Source organism: Ranitomeya variabilis, chromosome 6 (genome assembly GCF_051348905.1).
Source record: "Ranitomeya variabilis isolate aRanVar5 chromosome 6, aRanVar5.hap1, whole genome shotgun sequence".
Taxonomy (NCBI): Eukaryota; Metazoa; Chordata; class Amphibia; order Anura; family Dendrobatidae; genus Ranitomeya; species Ranitomeya variabilis.
Window position 1 is genome coordinate 537,780,225 of NC_135237.1, and position 20,374 is coordinate 537,800,598.

At 42.5% G+C, this 20,374-nt stretch overlaps 1 protein-coding gene across 1 annotated transcript in view; it reads right to left on the reverse strand.

Moving 5' to 3' along the window:
- MAL2 (mal, T cell differentiation protein 2) overlaps window positions 1-18,877 on the reverse strand; it is a 77,131-nt gene extending 58,254 nt beyond the window's left edge. Inside the window, exon 1 of the mRNA XM_077271150.1 lies at window positions 18,619-18,877. Within this exon, the coding sequence (XP_077127265.1) occupies window positions 18,619-18,747 (129 nt within the window). The 5' untranslated portion in view covers window positions 18,748-18,877. The remainder of the gene's footprint in view (window positions 1-18,618) is intronic.
- Between the last annotated feature and the right edge of the window lie 1,497 nt (window positions 18,878-20,374).

Genomic DNA, 20,374 nt, shown 5'->3' on the forward strand with positions numbered 1-20,374 from the left:
TAGCCAAATGACCCCCAATTTTCAATGCCTAACTATTGAATTGAACTACGAATTGATGTTTTTGACATTAAAATGGGCACTGTAGGTGTTTTCCTGTCCTCCACTCACTGCTGACTTTGCTTCCCCATTGACTTACATTGGGTTTCGTGTTTCGGTCGATCCCGACTTTGCGCGATAATCGGCCGATTTCACTCGACTTGACTTTTGACTAAGTCGGGTTTCATGAAACCCGACTCGATCCTAAAAAAGTAAAAGTCGCTCAACTCTAGTGGTGAGTTCTCCTTCAATGGAAGTCTTCAAACAAAGGCTGGACAGACATCTGTCTGAGATGGTTTAGTGAATCCTGCATTTAGCAGGGGGTTGTACAGGATGACTCTGGAGGTCCCTTCCAACATTCTATGATTCTAAAAGGAGTTCCTTCGGCACAATATCAGGAAATAACGCAAATGGTGAAAGATTAAACAAGTTACACACTGAGAATACAGTAATTCAGATGAACAGAGTATTGACACACTATAGTTCTATTATTACCATTAAACAACTGATATAATTGATGAGGTCTTAGTCTTAATACCATAGCCAAAAGGGCATCACTATCACTACCGGGCCAGTCACAATCGCTCCTCTTTAGGCAACGCAGAACGTCACACAGGCCCTAACGGGAGGTCGACTATACTACACGCTAGGCCGCAAGTCCCAGATTGGTGGGTTATTCTTCTGCACACTTGGCATGCTGGCTTTTTTTTGTCCCTGAAGCGCGGCCCGGTCCCCACTATGTACCGTACGTCTACACTGGAAGTGACGGCTCACACTAACGTCGCTCTGCTGCAGCCTAGTCATCTCTCTCTCGGCCCAGACTCTGTTCAATCGGCTCAGCCCTCCCACCACTGGTCTCTGTCAGGTCTTCTCTCAGGTCTGGTCTTTGTCAGGTCTTCATTTGGGTCTGGTCTCTCAATGGCGGCTATAAGACAGCTTGCTGTACCGCACCTCCTTCCTCCTACAGGTGCTGACTCCTCCCCTTCTCAGCTTTCCCGGACCTTTTATAATTGTTAACTGTGCCTCAGAGCTGTCATCTGACCTGGCGTCTCCTTTAATCTCTTTCCCAAGGGAAAATGCACTTCACTCTACAGTTCCTGCTGATGTAATTATCTCTGCTTTCTCTTTTCCTATAATCTTTTGACCAGCAGATGGCGGTGTTTGCTTGCAGAACTCTGTTAGTCATCAACTGTGTGCGTCTTCTCACTTGTCTATCTCCTTACATTCACTGCAATGGTTATGAAGTAAACTTTTGGTACATATGGGTGTCCAATTAGTAGTTCACCTCTCTGGCAATGTTTTACTAAGATGTATGATAAATATTACAGTTGCCTTTATACATTTGTCTCACCATTGAAGCAAAAAATAAAACTGTCATTAAGCATGAGAAATGCGATTACGAAACAATGGCAAATAGATCAAAATTTGGCAAGATCTGCTGACAATCTGATGTCTCTGGAGAGGTGACTAGGGAATCTCTCTCTCTCTGTGCAATTTGTGGCGTTTAGCGCCGGTCACCCACTGTCTGTATGAAGACACAGGGGGCAGGGGGGAGTCGGTAGGTGACCAGGTACGCTAGCCGGACCGCATGGACCAGGGATCGTCCGCCTAACACCCGCACCCCCGTTAACGTGGGCATAACACTACACAGACAACACAGGGTGAGGCTAAAACATTGTGACAATGCTTTTTTGAACCATAAAACAGGCAGATGACACATAGAACAGTCCCAACAAAATTCCCCATGATGGTGCACATTACAGGGTCTCACCCTTCTGCTGACCTGCCAGGATAATGGAAGATGTTACGTCAGAGCTTCCAGGGTCAGCTTCCCCACCTGTGGTACACACACAGAGAGGAGGTAACAACAAGCATAAGAAGATGACAGTCCACTCAGTCCATACAAGGTACAAGGGCAGTGGACACGAGGGTCACAACCTGGCTTATCCGAACATCTCTATGGAGTCAGGCGACAAGCGGGTCCCAATCCTGACTTTCTCCCAACATATCCATGGTTCAGCGATGATCACTGGAGCAGATCTGTATTCTTCCAACCAGAGCTGAAAACCCCTAGGATGTTTCCTGTAGAATGATAGATCCCTGTCCCTTGTGATGGTGCCATGATATCGGCTGCTGTCCTGTCTATGGCTGTCTGTCCCCATCTCTCTGTCTCTGAGTCACTTCATAGAGGCATGTAACCTATTTTTAGATTTACCCAGTGTCCTTCAGTCCACCCTCACAGATAAGGGGAAGAATGGTGATGGCCAAGTTGTCTTGTTTGAATATGTAATATATTTGTATACATTTTACTCTTCTGTTTTAAAAACCAACAAACTATCTGGGCTAGACAATGTATAATTAGAATACCAGTAGACCTCACTATTCATCAAGGATAAGAGTACACTATGTTATATCAAATACCAGCTTACAAGTCAATATTCCAGGCTTACACAAACAAAAGTCTGTTTTCTTGACCAGCCAGAAATCAACACTTAAATCCAGAAACCAACATACAGATAAGTCAATTCTTCTTGGTTTGCTAAACATAGTCATCTGGGTAATTAAGATATATTCTAGTATTCTAGTTTCTTCACAGTCTGGTATGAACACCGAACTTTTACATTCAGGTTAACTCATCTCTAGTGGTGACCAAACATAAGATTTACAGTAGAAGCTACCAAAATAAGCTGGAGCTACCAGGTGTCTGCATATAAACCCCATAAACATAAGGATGAATGACCTCGGGGAGATCAAAACATCCAACACCGCGGAGACATGATTACGTGTTTCTCAACGCAGTGATCCAGAACACTGCCACCATCCCTTATGGGAAATATGCAAATGCATGTAGAAAAGCCGCGGAGACACCATCACGTGTTTCTCAATGTAAGCAATGAATAGCCAGGTCTTTCACCGGGAAGGAACAACCACGGGAAGGGCAGCATCCAATGAAGGAAAACCACCTATGCCAAAACATGGTATCCATCCACAGACAGCTGTTTCGGGGTATTTGCCCCTCATCAGTGTGGAGTTTGAAACTGGCTATTAGGAGCAGTGCCTAGTGAAAAGGCTATAAACATAAGGATTAATGACCTTGGGGAGATCAAAACATCCAACACTGCGGAGACACCATCACGTGTGTTATGATCCTAGTGGCTGAGGATCACAAAACGGACTAGCTAAGTTTATGAACATAGACACGAGCTCTAGGGAGGTGGTAACTGGACTGACCGCAAACCTGATCCTAACCAACACACTAAAGGAAGCCGGTGAACGTGCCTAAAATCCTGGACGTCTCGACGCAGCCTGAGAAACTATCTACTCCTGGAGGGAAAGTAAGACCTCACTTGCCTCAAGAGAAATCACCCCAAAGATATAGGAAGCCCCCAACAAATAATAACGGTGAGGTAAGGGGAAAACACAAACGTAGAAATGAAAACAGATTAAGCAAATGAGGCCCGCTAATACTAGATAGCAGAAGACAGATAGTGAACTGTGCGGTCAGTAAAAAACCCTATGCAAAATATCCACGCTGAGAATACAAGAACCCCCACACCAACTAACGGTGTGAGGGGAGAAACTCAGCCCCCTAGAGCTACCAGCAAGCAAGGAAATCACATATTAGCAAGCTGGACAAGAAACAAAAATAAACCAATTAACATATGACCACTGATGGTCAAAAAATGAACCAAGCAAAACTTAGCTTCTCTTGAAGAGACTGATAACGAAGGACTGCAGGAGAGCTCCAAAATAGCACTGAAGACATTGACAGCAGGCAACAACTGAGAGTCCAGGTGAACTAAATAGGAAACCAGCTAAGAAATAACTGATCCTGCCTCAGACCTGCAGAATGACACAAAGAACCACCAGAGGGAGCCCAAAGACAGCACTCACACAGTACCAGTTGTGACCACAAGAGGGAGGCCAAAAACAGAGTTCACAACACACGTGTTTCTCAACGCAGTGATCCAGAACACTGCCCCCATCCCGTATGGGAAATATGCAAATGCATGTAGAAAAGCCGCGGAGACACCATCACGTGTTTCTCAACGCAAGCAATGAATAGCCATCCACAGGCAGCTGTTTTGGGGTATTTGATCTCCCCGAGGTCATTCATCCTTGTGTTTATAGCCTTTTCACTAGGCACTGCTCCTAATAACCAGTTTCCTACTCCACACTGATGAGGGGCAAATACCCCGAAACAGCTGTCTGTGGATGGATACCATGTTTTGGCATAGGTGGTTTTCCTTCATTGGATGCTGCCCTTCCCGTGGTTGTTCCTTCCCAGTGAAAGGCCTGGCTATTCATTGCTTGCGTTGAGAAACACGTGATGGTGTCTCCGCGGCTTTTCTACATGCATTTGCATATAAACCCCAATCAGTCGTCCAGCAGCAGTCTATTTCATCTCTCTCATACGCTGAAGTGCTCACTTTGCCGAGCGCTCCTGTGTTCTTTATGAAAGGGCTGCCATCAGACATCTCTGGCAGTGGTTTATCTCTTAAAGAACAAAAGTATCGGCAGTCTGAAATTGGGTATGCTGGATCTTTATCTCCCCTGGGAGTCCCTATACAGAGTTGACTGTTGGCAAAACATTTCAATATTTGTGGTTATAGTCTAAAGCGTATGGCCTTAAAGGGTTTGTCCACTATTCAGAATCAATAGGTTTCCCTTCAGTAAATTAATAGCACTTATACTCACATCCGATGCCAGAGTCGCTCAAGTAGTGTACACACTGGCTCTCCAGGGGCTTGAGAGACTTTATATCATGTGATCCCTGAGGTCAATCAGTGGCCACTTCACTTTCCCCTCCTTCAGACCTGGCTGACATCCTGAGAAAGTGTGAGATGCAGATACAGCGCTTACGTCCTCTAGATGTCTGACTTGTTTGAAGGAGAAAACAGTGAAGTGGTCACTGATTAGTGCCAAGAGAGTCAGTGCCAACATCACTGGAACAGCGCTGGCGCCAAATGTGGGTATAAGTGTCATTTTACTGCAGGGATACATATGGATTCAAATGGAGATGTCCCAGTAGTGGACAACACATTTAAAGCCAGCATTAAGCAACTGAGATAGGCGCTGGCCAAAAACTCATGTGGTTGTAAAACCTACTAACCTCCCACACCCATACACGTGTTACACTCCTTTAAGAATTCCAGCTTACTAGTCTAACCACTTGTCTGCTTTAGGCAAGAGATACATCACATCAGGTAATAAGCAGCTTTTCCTTAGGATTTTCTGGTTGAATTACCAAATAGGTGGCAGATCCCATAGTAAAACCAAGGCACAATTCATTATTGGGATCTATAGTGATTTCCACCAAATTATTGTCTCAACGCGCCAACTGTGGATGATGCTCAGAAAGCGTCTGTTTTGCATATGTAGCGTATTGCCAGCCTTAGATGTAGAATAACAGCATTTTATTGCGGCAATTACCCCCTTTGACCTTCCCATAACCAGAAATAATTGATAGAGACAGAACGGAGGTCATTGGTCCCACAAATACCTGAATGTTTTTGACACCATTTTCACATTTGCTGAAGCTGACTGCATAGGTAAAATATAACTTATAGTCTTATCATGAACGATCGCCAGCCAAACCCACCATTGTTCAACCATTATAGGCAGGAGGGCTTGGGAAAACAATGAGAACCCTCCCGGACTTCTGCAACAGATGGCAATTCTCCCGAGTGCTGCGAAAGCCATGCACCCAATACCGTCCTTTCATGGAATCAGCTGTATCCTCATCACCAAGACTTGGATGCAAATGAAAATGGCAGTGACACGACAGGACGCCCAGATCAGCTACTGACTCTGGTGCCGAATATCTACTAGAGGCCGAAGTTAGTACAACGATATAATTTTGCCGTCTGGATCACTCAGTAGTACGTAGTAAAGAAGTGCTTCAAAACTGAGGAGTCGAAATCTATTGGTATAAAATGGGATGGTGTGTAAAAATGGGGGGGTTGCAAAAATGTGTACAGCAGAGGTATCAAACTGCATTCCTCGAGGGCCGCCAACAGGTCATGTTTTCAGGATTTCCTTGTATTGCACAGGTGATAATTTAATCACCTGCACAGAATGATTCCAGCACCTTGTGGAATGCTAAGGAAATCCTGAAAACATGACCTGTTGGCGGCCCTCGAGGAATGCAGTTTGACACCTCTGGTGTACAGCTTATGCAAAAAAAATAAAAAACCTCCATAAAGCCTAATTCAAACGTGGGTTTTTCATGTATGTCACGTTCTATCACAGATAGAACACATACCCATCACAGTGTACACCGCTGTTCACATGTCTATGTGCGTTTGCAGACCGTGTCTCCACGCAAAAAGGTCAGGGAGACAGGTCTGGTTGGTTGTTTGTTTTTTTAACCAGCATCACTGATGGAAGTCACCCATTTAAGTCTATGGGTCTGTAAAAATCCCGTACAGCCCATTGATGGCACTGATAGGCAGTTTGTGATTAACATTACAAAGGTTAGCAGAGGCTTTGTCGTTTATTTAATTTTCCATAATGAACATCAGTGTCGAAATATGAAAAACCTGATGGGAAACTTTTATCCAAACCCTTTCAACACTAGGACCTTGTTCCCAGAGTCAGGTCCATGAAAGCTCTTGGTCCATGGAACTGTGTTTAAAACAAACTACAAACAAGCATGCTCATTTTTTTTTATTGTTTTAATCTCTCCTTTTTATGAGTTTGTAATCTGGCGTAATTAACAATGTGATATCTTGGAACACATATGTAAATTGGTATGCTATTTCCTGGTCATGTGCTTTCTTCATTATGAACATTGTTCAGTTTGTTGTATAAATACTTGCTGTTTCACTTGACCTGTAGCTATGACCAGGCTTCGACTAACCCGAAATGCGTAGGCTCCGTTTATGACCCTGGCACATAGCTACATGTAATTTTTTTTTTAAAGTGCATTTGTCAGTAGGATCAACCCTCCTAAGTCATCTATATAAAGCTGAATAAAACGATACTTTGATATTTGCGATCCGATGTTTTATTCCAGAGAAATCCACGATTTTCATAATATGTAAATGAGCTGTTAAGATCTATGGGTCGGGCATAGATCTCCCTGAGAATCTGCCTCCAGAACTTATTGTAAATGAAAGGCAGCACTATCAGTGTGAGACATGTAATGATTGACAGTCTGCTCTCCTGATCAACATGTCTCACACTTGTAACACCTCCTTTGATTTAAACTAAGCTCTGGAGGCAGATTCTCAGGAAAATATATGCCCCGCCCATAGATCTTAACAACTAATGTAGATTTCTCTGGAAAAAAATATTGGATCGCAGATATCAAGGTATCATTTTTTTCAGCTTTCTATGACCTACATGCCCGTACAGATGGCTTAGGAGGGTTGATCCTACTGACAGATTCTCTTTAAGCATAATTGAATAAAGGACTGAAAATTCTATCAGAAACAGGAATTAGATTTTTTTATTTTATTTATCCCTTCTAATAACGCCTGGTTTAAAAAATGGCATCACTAGACTACAAGAGAAAAAAAACTTGATTCACTGCACTAAAGCTGTGTGAGATACACTACCAACATATATAAACCAGTATCCTACAACATATACATGTTAACACAATTTCTTATTAATTAATGGTTCATAGATGGAAGTTCCTTATCTATTGGAATCACTATGGACAAGCAGCTACTTATTAGCTGAGAATAGTGATTAGCAAACTTACACCACAGGCTTAAGTGCTCCTAAGTGCATGATGGATGATAGCTTTTCTTGCTGTCAGCATCCTGCTCTGGTCACCATGCTTCCATGGTAGAGTTTTGTTCTTTTGTTCCATACACCTTCCGCCACGCTAAAGATCAGATATTTTGGCAGTGCTCCAGGTCACTATGTACACAAGTCATTTCACAAAGCCTTTACCTTCTGACCCGGACAACATCTTGTTACGTGGTTTACTGGGCGGACACAGCTGATGGTTTATCTATAAAATACACGGAGAGGTTTGCTTTGGCACACTGGGAAAGATCGAAACAGGAAAAAGGATTACAGTCTCCAAGCTCTGAAGTTGGGTGAAGAAGACTTTTGAGAATCCTGCGTATGAATGTTAAAGTTTGATTTTTCTTCCACCTGACTCAAATACCAGACAAAACCTTTACACCATTTTGGATATACTATACGAAAGCTTGATAAACTCAATAATGCTTAGGAAGCAACTAGAAAAAGAAAAAACACGTTGGACAGAAGCAACTATGGGATTCCCAATATTGATAAACCTAGAGGTCAAAATTGTAGACAGTCTTCTATAGACGCTATATGGTCATAGGATTTAAATGGGACCTCCCAAGACTCGAAGGGGTTGTTTCCACTGAATAAAAACTTTTTAGAATGAAGCAACCTTGGTGATGATTAGTCATGAATTTGGGTTTCCTAACCCTCCAAATCATCTGGCTAATACAGGGGTTTTCTGAGCAGTTTAACCCCTATACAGTGTCCATACTGTATGTCGCAATATGGCATTTGCAATACAATGTTCTACCAATTGATGATACTTTTTAGAAGGTTTACATTTTGGTTAAATAGCAGACCACAGAGAAGAAGACGGTTTAGCTTCTTAGCCAGGTGATCCCTGGTGAGTGTGTGGAGGAGTGGACAGTGAGCTCGGAGGTGGGCCGGCTGCATGTGGGCTGTTGGCTAAGCGATAATGACTATGGCCTATGGTGTATTACCAGCCTTAGTGGTTATCTGTGCAACATCTGCTAATGTTATGGGACTAGTCAGCCCGAATAGGAAGTAGTGGAGTTGAGGTTGGAAAGGAACAGACAAACAGAATAAATAATCCATAGCATTGAGGGGGCCCCATTGATTATTATGAAGCTCATCTGGGTTCAGATTCTTAGAACGAAATAAAAAAAAACATCATCAAGCACTCCCTCAGAAATACATCATAGAAGGGAGGATAATGTATGACTCTGAGGGGGCGCCGGGTACAGGCACAGGATTCCAGCCCCAGAACTGACGTACATGGGAGGGGGGGCAGGGATATCTTCCAGGTATCGCACGCCCCGGAGTTTGAAAGAAATTATTAACATAAAGATATTATAACATTATAAGATATTATAACATTTCTCAGCAACAAGACCATTAATATGAGGCATACAGGAAGGACTAGTGTAACATTTCTATTACCTGCATGCCCATATTAATAGGTCATACGCGTCTCGGGGGGGGGGGGGGGTGACAGATTCCCTTTAAATGGGATATATATACACAGTACAGACCAAAAGTTTGGACACACCTTCTCATTTAAGGATTTTTCTGCATTTTCATGACTACGAAAATTGTACATTCACACTGAAGGCATAAAAATTATGAATTAACACATGTGGAATTATGTACTTAACAAGAAAGTGTGAAACAACTGAAATTATGTCTTATATTCTAGGTTCTTCAAAGTAGCCACCTTTTGCTTTGATGACTGCTTTGCACACTCTTGGCATTCTCTTGATGAGCTTCAAGAGGTAGTCACCGGGAAAGGAGTCCAAATTTGAGATCTTTGGTTCCAACCACCGGGTCTTTGTACGACGCACAAAAGGTGAACGGATGGACTCTACATGCCTGGTTCCCACCGTGAAGCATGGAGGAGGAGGTGTGATGGTGTGGGGGTGCTTTGCTGGTGACACTGTTGGGGATTTATTCAAAATTGAAGGCATACTGAACCAGCATGGCTACTACAGCATCTTGCAGCGGCATGCTATTCCATCCGGTTTGCGTTTAGTTGGACCATCATTTATTTTTCAACAAGACAATGACCCCAAACACACCTCCAGGCTGTGTAAGGGCTATTTGACCAAGAAGGAGAGTGATTGGGTGCTACGCCAGATGACCTGGCCTCCACAGTCACCAGTCCTGAACCCAATCGAGATGGTTTGGGGTGAACTGGACCGCAGAATGAAGGCAAAAGGGCCAACAAGTGCTAAGCATCTCTGGGAACTCCTTCAAGATTGTTGGAAGACCATTCCCGATGACTACCTCTTGAAGCTCATCAAGAGAATGTCCAGAGTGTGCAAAGCAGTCATCAAAGCAAAAGGTGGCTACTTTGAACAACCCATAATATAAGACATAATTTCAGTTGTTTCACACTTTTTTGTTAGGTATATAATTCCACATGTGTTAACTCATAGTTTTGATGCCTTCAGTGTGAATGTACAATTTTCATAGTCATGAAAATACAGAAGAATCTTTAAATGAGAAGGTGTGTCCAAACTTTTGGTCTGTACTGTATGTATATATATATATATATATATATATATATATATATATATATATATATATATATATATATATATATATATATATATATATATATATATATATATATATATATATATATATATATATATAGTCTCAACCGGCTGGACACAGAGGTGTAAATGTACCACAGTCTCTAAGAATGTGCTTGGTTTATTGAGGCAGCATGAATCAAGCAGGGAAAAATAAACATGGCCTTCTGGGCAAAACAGCAAAACAAAAACAAAACAAAGCACAATCATATTCCTCACCAACCGTTACACCGATGCCTCTACCTTGTGCCAGTCATTACACTGGCTACCCATCCACTCCAGAATCCAGTACAAAACTACTACCCTCATCCATAAAGCACTCCATGCTTCACCCTACATCTCCTCTCTGGTCTCAGTCTACCACCCTACCCGTGCCCTCCGCTCCGCTAATGACCTCAGGTTAGCATCTTCAATAATCAGAACCTCCCACTCCCGTCTCCAAGACTTTACACGTGCTGCGCCGATTCTTTGGAATGCACTACCCAGGTTAATACGATTAATCCCTAATCCCCACAGTTTTAAGCGTGCCCTAAAAACTCATTTGTTCAGATTGGCCTACCGCCTCAACGCATTAACCTAACTATCCCTGTGTGGCCTATTAAAAAGAAGAAGAAAAAAAAACCCATAAAAACCATAATCAGGTTCCTCGCATCATGTCCTCATACACTTTATGCAGTTAATAGCCCTCTGTGTCTGTACTGCTACATACTTAGGCAGTTAACTGGTTCATGCAGCTTTACATGAACACCCGAGCCTTACACTATGGCTGGTCCAAATAACTAAAGCAATTGTTACCATCCACCTCTCGTGTCTCCCCTTTTCCTCATAGTTTGTAAGCTTGCGAGCAGGGCCCTCATTCCTCCTGGTATCTGTTTTGAACTGTGATTTCTGTTATGCTGTAATGTCTACTGTCTGTACAAGTCCCCTCTATAAGTTGTAAAGCGCTGCGGAATATGTTGGCGCTATATAAATAAAATTATTATTATTATTATTAATCTTTCTCCTAGCAGGGTTCAGATCGCTCTTGGGTACAATGTCCACGGTACAGATACTTAACATACCACATGGGCGCAAACACTTTCCTGGACTTTTTCCTCTCCAGGTACACTGCACACTGTTGTCTTGGAAAGCCCACCACTTAAACCCTAGACCATGTGACTCCTATCCATCATGTGACTGACCACATGATTGTGACAGCACAGGTCCTGTTAGCACACGGTAGTGCTCAGCTCTGTAGGGGGAGGTACGGTGGACATTCTCCCACCCACTATGAATGTCCACAAAAAAAACAGCCCATAATATAACTTTAATTTAACCCTCACAACACGTAGTGTGCTGGAGGAAACTGCTCTGGTTTCACATCCCTGACGCCATTATGCGCAGTGAAACATATCTCCCCTCTATTATTTCACCAGTGACTTTGTCACAATATATATCATAGAATCTTAGAGTTGGAAGGGTCATCATGTACAATCCCCTGCTCAATGCAGGATTCACTAAACCATCTCATACATATGTGTGTCCAGCCTCTGTTTGAAGACTTCCATTGAAGGAGAACTCACCACCTCTCGTGGCAGCCTGTTCCACTTATTGATCACCCTCAAAGTTTTTTCTAACATCTAATTTGAATCTTCTCCCTTTCAGTTTTGTTCCATTGCTTCTCATGTTTACATGTGCAAATTAGAATAATAATGATCCCTCTACACTGTGACAGCCCTTCAGATATTTGTAGATAGCTATTAAGTCTCCTCTTAGCCTTCTTTTTAGCAAACTAAACATTCCCAGATCCTTCACGTGAGCTAGACTATATATACATTGTATGTGACTTACCTATACTGTGGTTAGTGTATAAGCTGTCACTTGTCATAGGTATTTAATATTTTACATGGTGTAAATGCCGCTGTTCTCAAATTCGAGTGAGTTTTTCTTTTGTTTCTGTGCCTCTCTGTTCCAGAGATCTGGCCTCGTCTTACTTCTATGAAAATCTAAACTTATTAGGCCAGTTGGCCTAGTAATCAAGTCTTCACACCCCCTTAACTGACAAGGCTAGATCTACAGACAAGGAAGAGGCGGCCATATCTCTGGAACGGAGAGGTGCAAAACCAAAAGTAAAACATTGCCGGATTCAGTAGAACAGCGGCATTTACACCAGCTTTAAAAAAAACCCAACAAACCACAAATTAATGGCAAATGACATGTCCTCTTTATAAGAGAATGACTGGACCATTTACATCGGGATTGTAGACTGGGCACCACCACTTCCGATCAGTGTTCAGATCTGATTATTCAGAATTTTGTGTCATGTCATAGAAGCGTGTTATGTGTATCAGTAGCGGAGCCACAAAATGGAGAAACAAGCAAACAATGCATGAATAATAATAACATACAATGACTAAGTGACGCTAGGATGAGCCTTTACTATTCGTTGAGGGTCTGTCCTCAAAAATCTTGAGTATGGAGAAGATAGCAGGGCTGATTCAGAGCTGTATCCTCTGCACAGATCTTCCCTGCGCAGTGGCGCTCCTGACCTCCCGACACCATTCACTTCATTGGAGAGGCCGGAAATGAACTTAGCACTGCAGCCCCTTTATACTCAGGATCTGTGGGGTCATTAAGTGATGGCATACCCTAGCCGTGTGCCATCACCTGCAGTCCTTGGGTGTCAGGTTGTAAGTGGAACCCCCTTCTACAGCGATGAGTAATGCACTCTATGTTATAGCCCAGCCTGCAGACCCCTAGTGCCAGCCTTGCATAAAAGGCACATATATAGTAAGTGAGGGTACAGGTGACAGGTGGCCACCTAAATCTTCACAAGGTGGCTCCAGGCCATCTAGGCAATGCATGTGTCCGACCTACTGTGCTGCCATATACACGCCCTGCATGCCAGATATGCACACATAATAGCGTCTCAGCCCTATATGTGACAACATACAGGAATGGAGACCACTCCCTAATAGAAGCAGCCTCGTACGGTGAGACTCCCCACAACTGGTTAAACTTCTTTCGTTGGCCAGACTTGCCCATAACAACCAGAATTCAGCCGGCAAGCGAAGGATGTGTGTATGTGCCCTGCCCTAAAAAATGCTGGCTCAGGCCCAGAGTTCACAGTCGAAGATTGTTATGCGGATTGCAAGCCAAGGTTGTCATTTTTATCATAGTATTGAAAAAAAAAAAAATTCTAAGAAACATTCTGAAAATAAAGCAAAATTATTTTGATGACGCTTAGAAAATATTTTTGTCACGCCTGAAGTGTCCCTGGCAGAGAAACTGCACTCCAAGGAGGTTTCATATTTGACACTGGCTCAAGACTTGAAGAGAAGGAACAAGCACACAAAGGGGCCGATTCATTATTGCATTCACAATTTTAATGTGAAAAACTCTTCATTAATAACATTAAGATTTGCACCAAATTTATCGAAGGATTTGCACCCTTTCTTTTTCTAGTAGTCTTTCTAGTTTAGTTACTTTTCTGATTTTTACGTCAATGTGACTTTTCCAGAAGTTCTAGACAGAATCATCATTCATCAAATGAAATTTTTTTTAAATGGTAAAATTTGGCGTAACTGTACTCCAGGCCCCCCCCCCCCACATTGGAGTGATGTTCTATACAGCAGCCATTTTGGTGCAGTCTTTGAGACATTTTTCCCCAATGTGCAACTTTTCCCGCTAAAATCTCTTAAAAGCAAGCAAAGAAATAGGACACTTTTGGGCTTTGCACAAAATTTGTGAATTACGTGCACTATTTGGATGAATTTGGCACAAAAAAAAGCCAACAAAAAACACAAGTCAAAATAGAAAAGTGTCTTACAAAAAAAAACAAACTGCAAATGGTGAATCAGTCCCCAAATTCAAAAAGTCACATATGAAATGACACAACATTTAGAACATCCTGCAAGGAGAATCTGAGTAGTCACATAAGAATACATTCCCTGCTCTCACCACAACCACAGAGGCAGAGACTGCAGCTACATCTCCCTCCTCCTCCCACTAGAGACTGGCTCCTCCTAACATCGCCCGCTGTGTATGGCGTCCCAGTGGCAATGGTCATAGGAAACAGCATGCAAATTAACTCCATTTGAGACTAAAAGGCTAGCCAAGCCCTGCAGTTACAATGGGTGTCTGTATTGGCTAATATCCTGTAATTTTCTTTTTTAGACTTATTTCACATGGAGCAATGCCAATTAAAAACTCAATACATAGCGGTTTCCCTTAAAGAGGTTGTTCCCTTTCAAATTTCGCGCCTCCCTCGCTGCTCTTTATTTTTTAAAAAAACCAAGAAACTTGGTAATACTCACCTTCTTCAGGTCCACCGGCCTGTCTCTCCAGCTGCTCCCAGTGCCTGGTTTTGGCTGTGGTGTGGACATCATGTTGACAGCCAATCAGTATGCTCAGCGGCTCCATCTACACTGGAATGCTCAGCTCATTGATTGGCTGCCAAGGTGATGTCAGCGCAACAGTCAATGGCGGTGGACCTGGGGAGGATGAGTACAGCTTATTAAAAAAAAAATGTAAGGGACAAATTATATTTCAAATGGAACAACCACTTTGGGGAAAGCCAGATACCTCAATCTCTGAGAGCTGCATCATGGACAAGTACCATGATGGGTGTATGACATGGTGATATCTCTGTGTTTGAATAAAGGGTTGGACATTGACTGTTCCAATGGAGCATTGCCAATAAGACTTCATTTACAGCTTGACCCCTTAAGAGGATCCATCCCACCCAGAAAATGTTTCAAGGGGAAGTACCGTAAAACAGCTGCCTGTAGATGGGGGTCAGACATGACTAATATCCCTGGTTATGTTCATAGGTTGGACATTGACTTATAGAGTCACCATCTCCAATAAACTTCATCCACAAGGTGCCTTTCGATTACACAGGCATTTTTATGACTAGAGGTCTGTACGTGATTCATAATATGCTACCCATTGACTACTATTGTCCAAGACGGTGCATCCATGTCCCTTTCATTTTAGGTGGAGACATGCAGGATTTTCTTCATAGATTTATGCCCCACATAGTTACATATAGTTACATAGTTATTGAGGTTGAAGGAAGACTTTAAGTCCATCTAGTTCAACCCATAGCCTAACCTAACATGCCCTAACATGTTGATCCAGAGGAAGGCAAAAAAACCCATGTGGCAAAGAGTAACTCCACCATGGGGAAAAAAATTCCTTCCCGACTCCACATACGGCTATCGGACTAGTTCCCTGGATCAACGCCCTATCAAGGAATCTAGTGTATATACCCTGTAACATTATACTTTTCAAGAAAGGTATCCAGTCCCCTCTTAAATTTAATTAATGAATCACTCATTACAACATCATACGGCAGAGAGTTCCATAGTCTCACTGCTCTTACAGTAAAGAATCCGCGTCTGTTATTATGCTTAAACCTTTTTTCCTCCAGACGTAGAGGATGCCCCCTTGTCCCTGTCTCAGGTCTATGATTAAAAAGATCAGCAGAAAGGTCTTTGTACTGTCCCCTCATATATTTATACATTAACATAAGATCACCCCTTAGTCTTCGTTTTTCCAAACTAAACAGCCCCAAGTGTGATAACCTATCTTGGTATTGCAGACCCCCCAGTCCTCTAATAACCTTGGTTGCTCTTCTCTGCACCCGCTCTAGTTCAGCTATGTCTTTCTTATACACCGGAGACCAGAACTGTGCACAGTATTCTAAGTGTGGTCGAACTAGTGACTTGTATAGAGGTAAAATTATGTTCTCCTCATGAGCATCTATGCCTCTTTTAATGCATCCCATTATTTTATTTGCCTTTGTAGCAGCTGCCTGACACTGGCCACTGAATATGAGTTTGTCATCCACCCATACACCCAGGTCTTTTTCATTGATGGTTTTGCCCAGAGTTTTAGAATTAAGCACATAGTTATACATCTTATTACTTCTACCCAAGTGCATGACCTTACATTTATCCCCATTAAAGCTCATTTGTCATTTATCAGCCCAAGCTTCTAGTTTACATAAATCATCCTGTAATATAAAATTGTCCTCCCCTGTATTGGTTACCCTACAGAGTTTAGTGTCATCTGCAAATATTGAAATTCTACTCTGAATGCCCCCTACAAGGTCATTAATAAATATGGGCACAAGGGACCATATTAGGGACTGTAGGCCTATACAGAGAATAGTGCAGTACAGGTGAAGTGACTGCACCACCCTGGTCTGACACATCTCGGAGATATGTTTGGTAACAGCATTGAGCGGAGAAGACATTGGACTTTCTTCTAAGCTGTTGATAGTACGTGGATGCCATTCAGGAACTCCAGGAAGAGATGTGACTCCTGACACCATACAGCAAGAAACTGAAGGCAGAGATCAGTTTACACCACACACAGATTACTTCTGCCAAGATAAATACTGCCCTCCTCCTTCCTTTCACATAAGACTTCCTTTGTCACTTTTTGAAGACTCAAGACGAGAATTATGTTTTATATAACAGATCTGTGGGAAATCATTGCATTGCAAGTGTGGAAGGAGCTAGGAACTAGAGAAGACATGGACCTCAATAGGTTTAGCCCACATGTCTTGTTAGTCATAAAGGCCAAAGGTTTTTCCAAATTTATTATTCTAGTGGGGCAGTATATTATCCTCCATAACAAAATAGTGAAACCAAAGCCACCTGTGATTCTACTGAGCTGAACTTAGAAAGGTCTTTAATGTTGGAGGGTCAAGGGTATGCCATAAATATCTGTTAGGTGCATTTTTGTCTTGGTTATGGCTCATTACCTCCCGAACAGCGGTCCCACCATTTCAGCCAACCCCCAGTGAGTAGAAAAGGTCCCGATGTACTCTTCGACTCAATTTCTTGCTATATGAGTTGTAAATGCTGCCAAGAGTATTTGCTCCTCTGTATTCAGCACTCCTATAGCTATAAATGGAGCCGGAGTGCGCACAGGGTCCTCTACACTCACTCTAACCAGAACCGGGGATAAGTCCGGGTCCCTTATAGATGTGCCATTAGTATCTCTTGTGGGACAACCTCTTACATTTTTGTTCATCTGACAGCTATTCTTACTTCTGCTTTCCACATACACTTAGCTCGGTGAAGTGTGCATGTCTTTCCAATGTGTAGGGGAATAAATTATTATGGGACACATCTGATGATGATTTATGCCTGGTCCTTCCGGTGAGATCTTCGGAGAATCTGCCTCAAAAATCGCACATGTATGGGAAGAGTCAAAAGGCCGTATAACTTGGGTGATGATCACAACGCAATGCTCGGACTGCCCGGCGGCTCTCCACACCTGAGAAAGCTGCATAGAAATACGTGCCATCACTCTCTGGTCAGAAGAGCTGCCAGCCAGTCCGAGCATTGCGTTGCGATCCCTGCCGGAGTTTTACAGCAGCCCGACTCTTCCTTAAGTGTGTGATTTTGAGGCTGATTCTCAGCAGATCTCACATCTGCTACATTTACGTTGGGGCTACACAGTGACACCGAAATTGCAGTGTTGCATTGTCACATCCCATCTAATGATTTCCTATGGTGTGGCACAGAGTCGCAAACGCATTCAATTTTCTATCGCTGTTCTCAAGTTACACTCAACACACTTGCAATAGACTTTAATGCAAGTCAAATGCGACTCATCCACAATTTGGCCAATTTTTTTTCCCCAAGCACAAAATCACAACTCTAAAATAATCACGTGACAGCAAGTCGCACACAACACAGGTGTTTATGGTCGCGGGGCACAGTGTAAAATATTCACCTGCAGAAAGCTCATCATCATGTTGTAAATTAAATGGCGTACTGAGTGCTAATTATACCCAGGGGTTAACGAGCCATTAGAGCAAAGACTGAGGGCCTGTGACCAGAACGGCCCTACAGTCCTTCAACCAGATCCATTAAATAGTAACGCAAGAAGATGTGATATAATACACGCAGTCTGTGCCATAACTATGGTGGCTGGTAAGGGCCCACATGATCGTTATCACCCCGCACGGGCAGACATATCATTTGCCCAAGAAGCCCACTTTTACCTCAAAAGCAGGTAGAATTGTACATTTTGATGAGTTATTGGACTGCTAAGGACACAAATATTGTTCTTGCACAGGGCCCTTTTCTGCCTGTGTCCGACACTGTCACCCAGGATCACGCTCAGTCCTCACCCTGACACAGACACCAGCGTGAAATTACTAAACACCCCTGCAAATGATCATTCTCAACGCTTTCATGGCAGATCACAGCATTCAGACAGGATCAGAGCCTAACAATCTGCTGCGCTTACTTACTATTTCCAGACAGATAAATGCTCCAGAGTAAGTCCTCAGCACCTCAGGTCCAATGGGCAAGCCAACAGTGGCCGCAGGGTAGGACATAGCAGCGGGGCTGGGCACTGGGGGGACTCCTTGTTCAGCCATGCTTGCTTTGTTTGTGTGACAGTGTGTCAGGTAGCAGCATGCACAATGCACTGTCAGGCAGGTACACCTGAGGGCGTCATGTGACCTGCGACAGGTACAGCCCAAACCCCGGCCCTGCCCAGAAAGTCTGAATGCTGGCTTACATGTCAGCCATGGGAAAAGAGGGCAGGGAAGGAGAGGCGACGAAGCAGCTAGAGCAGAAAAAGAGTGAGGGGGGACGAAAAAATGTCAGGAATTGAGGCAGAAGCAGGTGCCAAAGGCTTCAGGGGCGACGGTAAAAATCTCTGAATTTTACACCAGTATTTAAGCCATGGTTTTTTTTTAGCAATGCACTACAGGTGAAAAAAAGGCAAGAAAAAAAAAACTGCAACGTGTGAATAAGATTTTAGAAATCTTATTAATTTTGCTCTTACCATAAAACAATGTATTTATTCTGCACAAAAAAAAACACGTAAAAATTGGTTTGTGTGAATAAATCTTAAAGATACTGTAAGTGCACATGGCGCTTTTTCCACCTGTAGCCGACCTGAAAAAGTGCTTAAAAAACACACACAAAAAAAATAAAAAATAACATGCACAGCGATGTCAAAATGACTGGCTGCGCACATGTTCTGTCTTTTGTAACTTATTTTAACAGCTGCGAAAGTTGCAGAAGTGACCTGAGCAGTTAGGCATTGTTTTCCTGAAGAGTCCTCTGCTTCAAAAACTAGGCAAAAACTAGCCATGCTCTATGGATTTAAAAAAAAACAGGGAAAACGCCATTAAAAAAAAAAAAAAGATGCTTAATACGTACAATCTAAGTTAAAGGGAAAGCTAAAAAAAAGGAAATTCTTGTGTATTTATTGTGTATTTTTATAGAAATCAAAACAACGTCTGGAGGACAGAGAAAACACAGGAAAAAAGGTGCCAAAAAAATCTTACTAAACAACCATAAGCTGCTATAAAAGACAGGTTTACAAAACTCCAGAAAAATAACGAGTGAAGCGTCTTCTGCTTGGAAAACAGATATTTTTTTAATGGCAGAAAAAGCAGCAATGTGAGAACGGCCATAGGCTTCATTCATAAACCCCTTCATGACCGGTTTTGCGTTTTCGTTTTTTGCTCCCCTCTTCCCAGATCATAACCTTTGTGCTTTTCCGTCAATATGGCCATGTGAGGGCTTGTTTTTTTGCGGGACGAGATGTATTTTTGAATGATATCATTGGTTTTACCATATTTTGTACTAGAAAACAGGAAAAAAATTCCAAGTGCGGTGAAATTGAAAAAAAAAGTGCAATTCCAGTTTTTTTTTGTTTGGCTTTTTTGCTAGGTTCACTAATTGCTAAAACTGACCTGCCATTATGATTATCCAGGTCATTACGAGTTTATAGACACCAAACATGTCTAGGTTCTTTTTTTATCTAAGTGGTGAAAAAAAATGTCAAAACTTTGTAAAAAATAAAATAAAAAATTGCGCCAATTTCCAATACCCGTAGTGTCTCCATTTTTGGGGATCTCGGGTTGGGTGAGGGCTTATTTTTTGCGTGCCGAGCTGATGTTTTTAATGATAACATTTTGGTGCAGATACGATCTTTCGATCGACCGTTATTGCATTTTAATGCACTGTCGTGGAGACCAGAAAAACGTA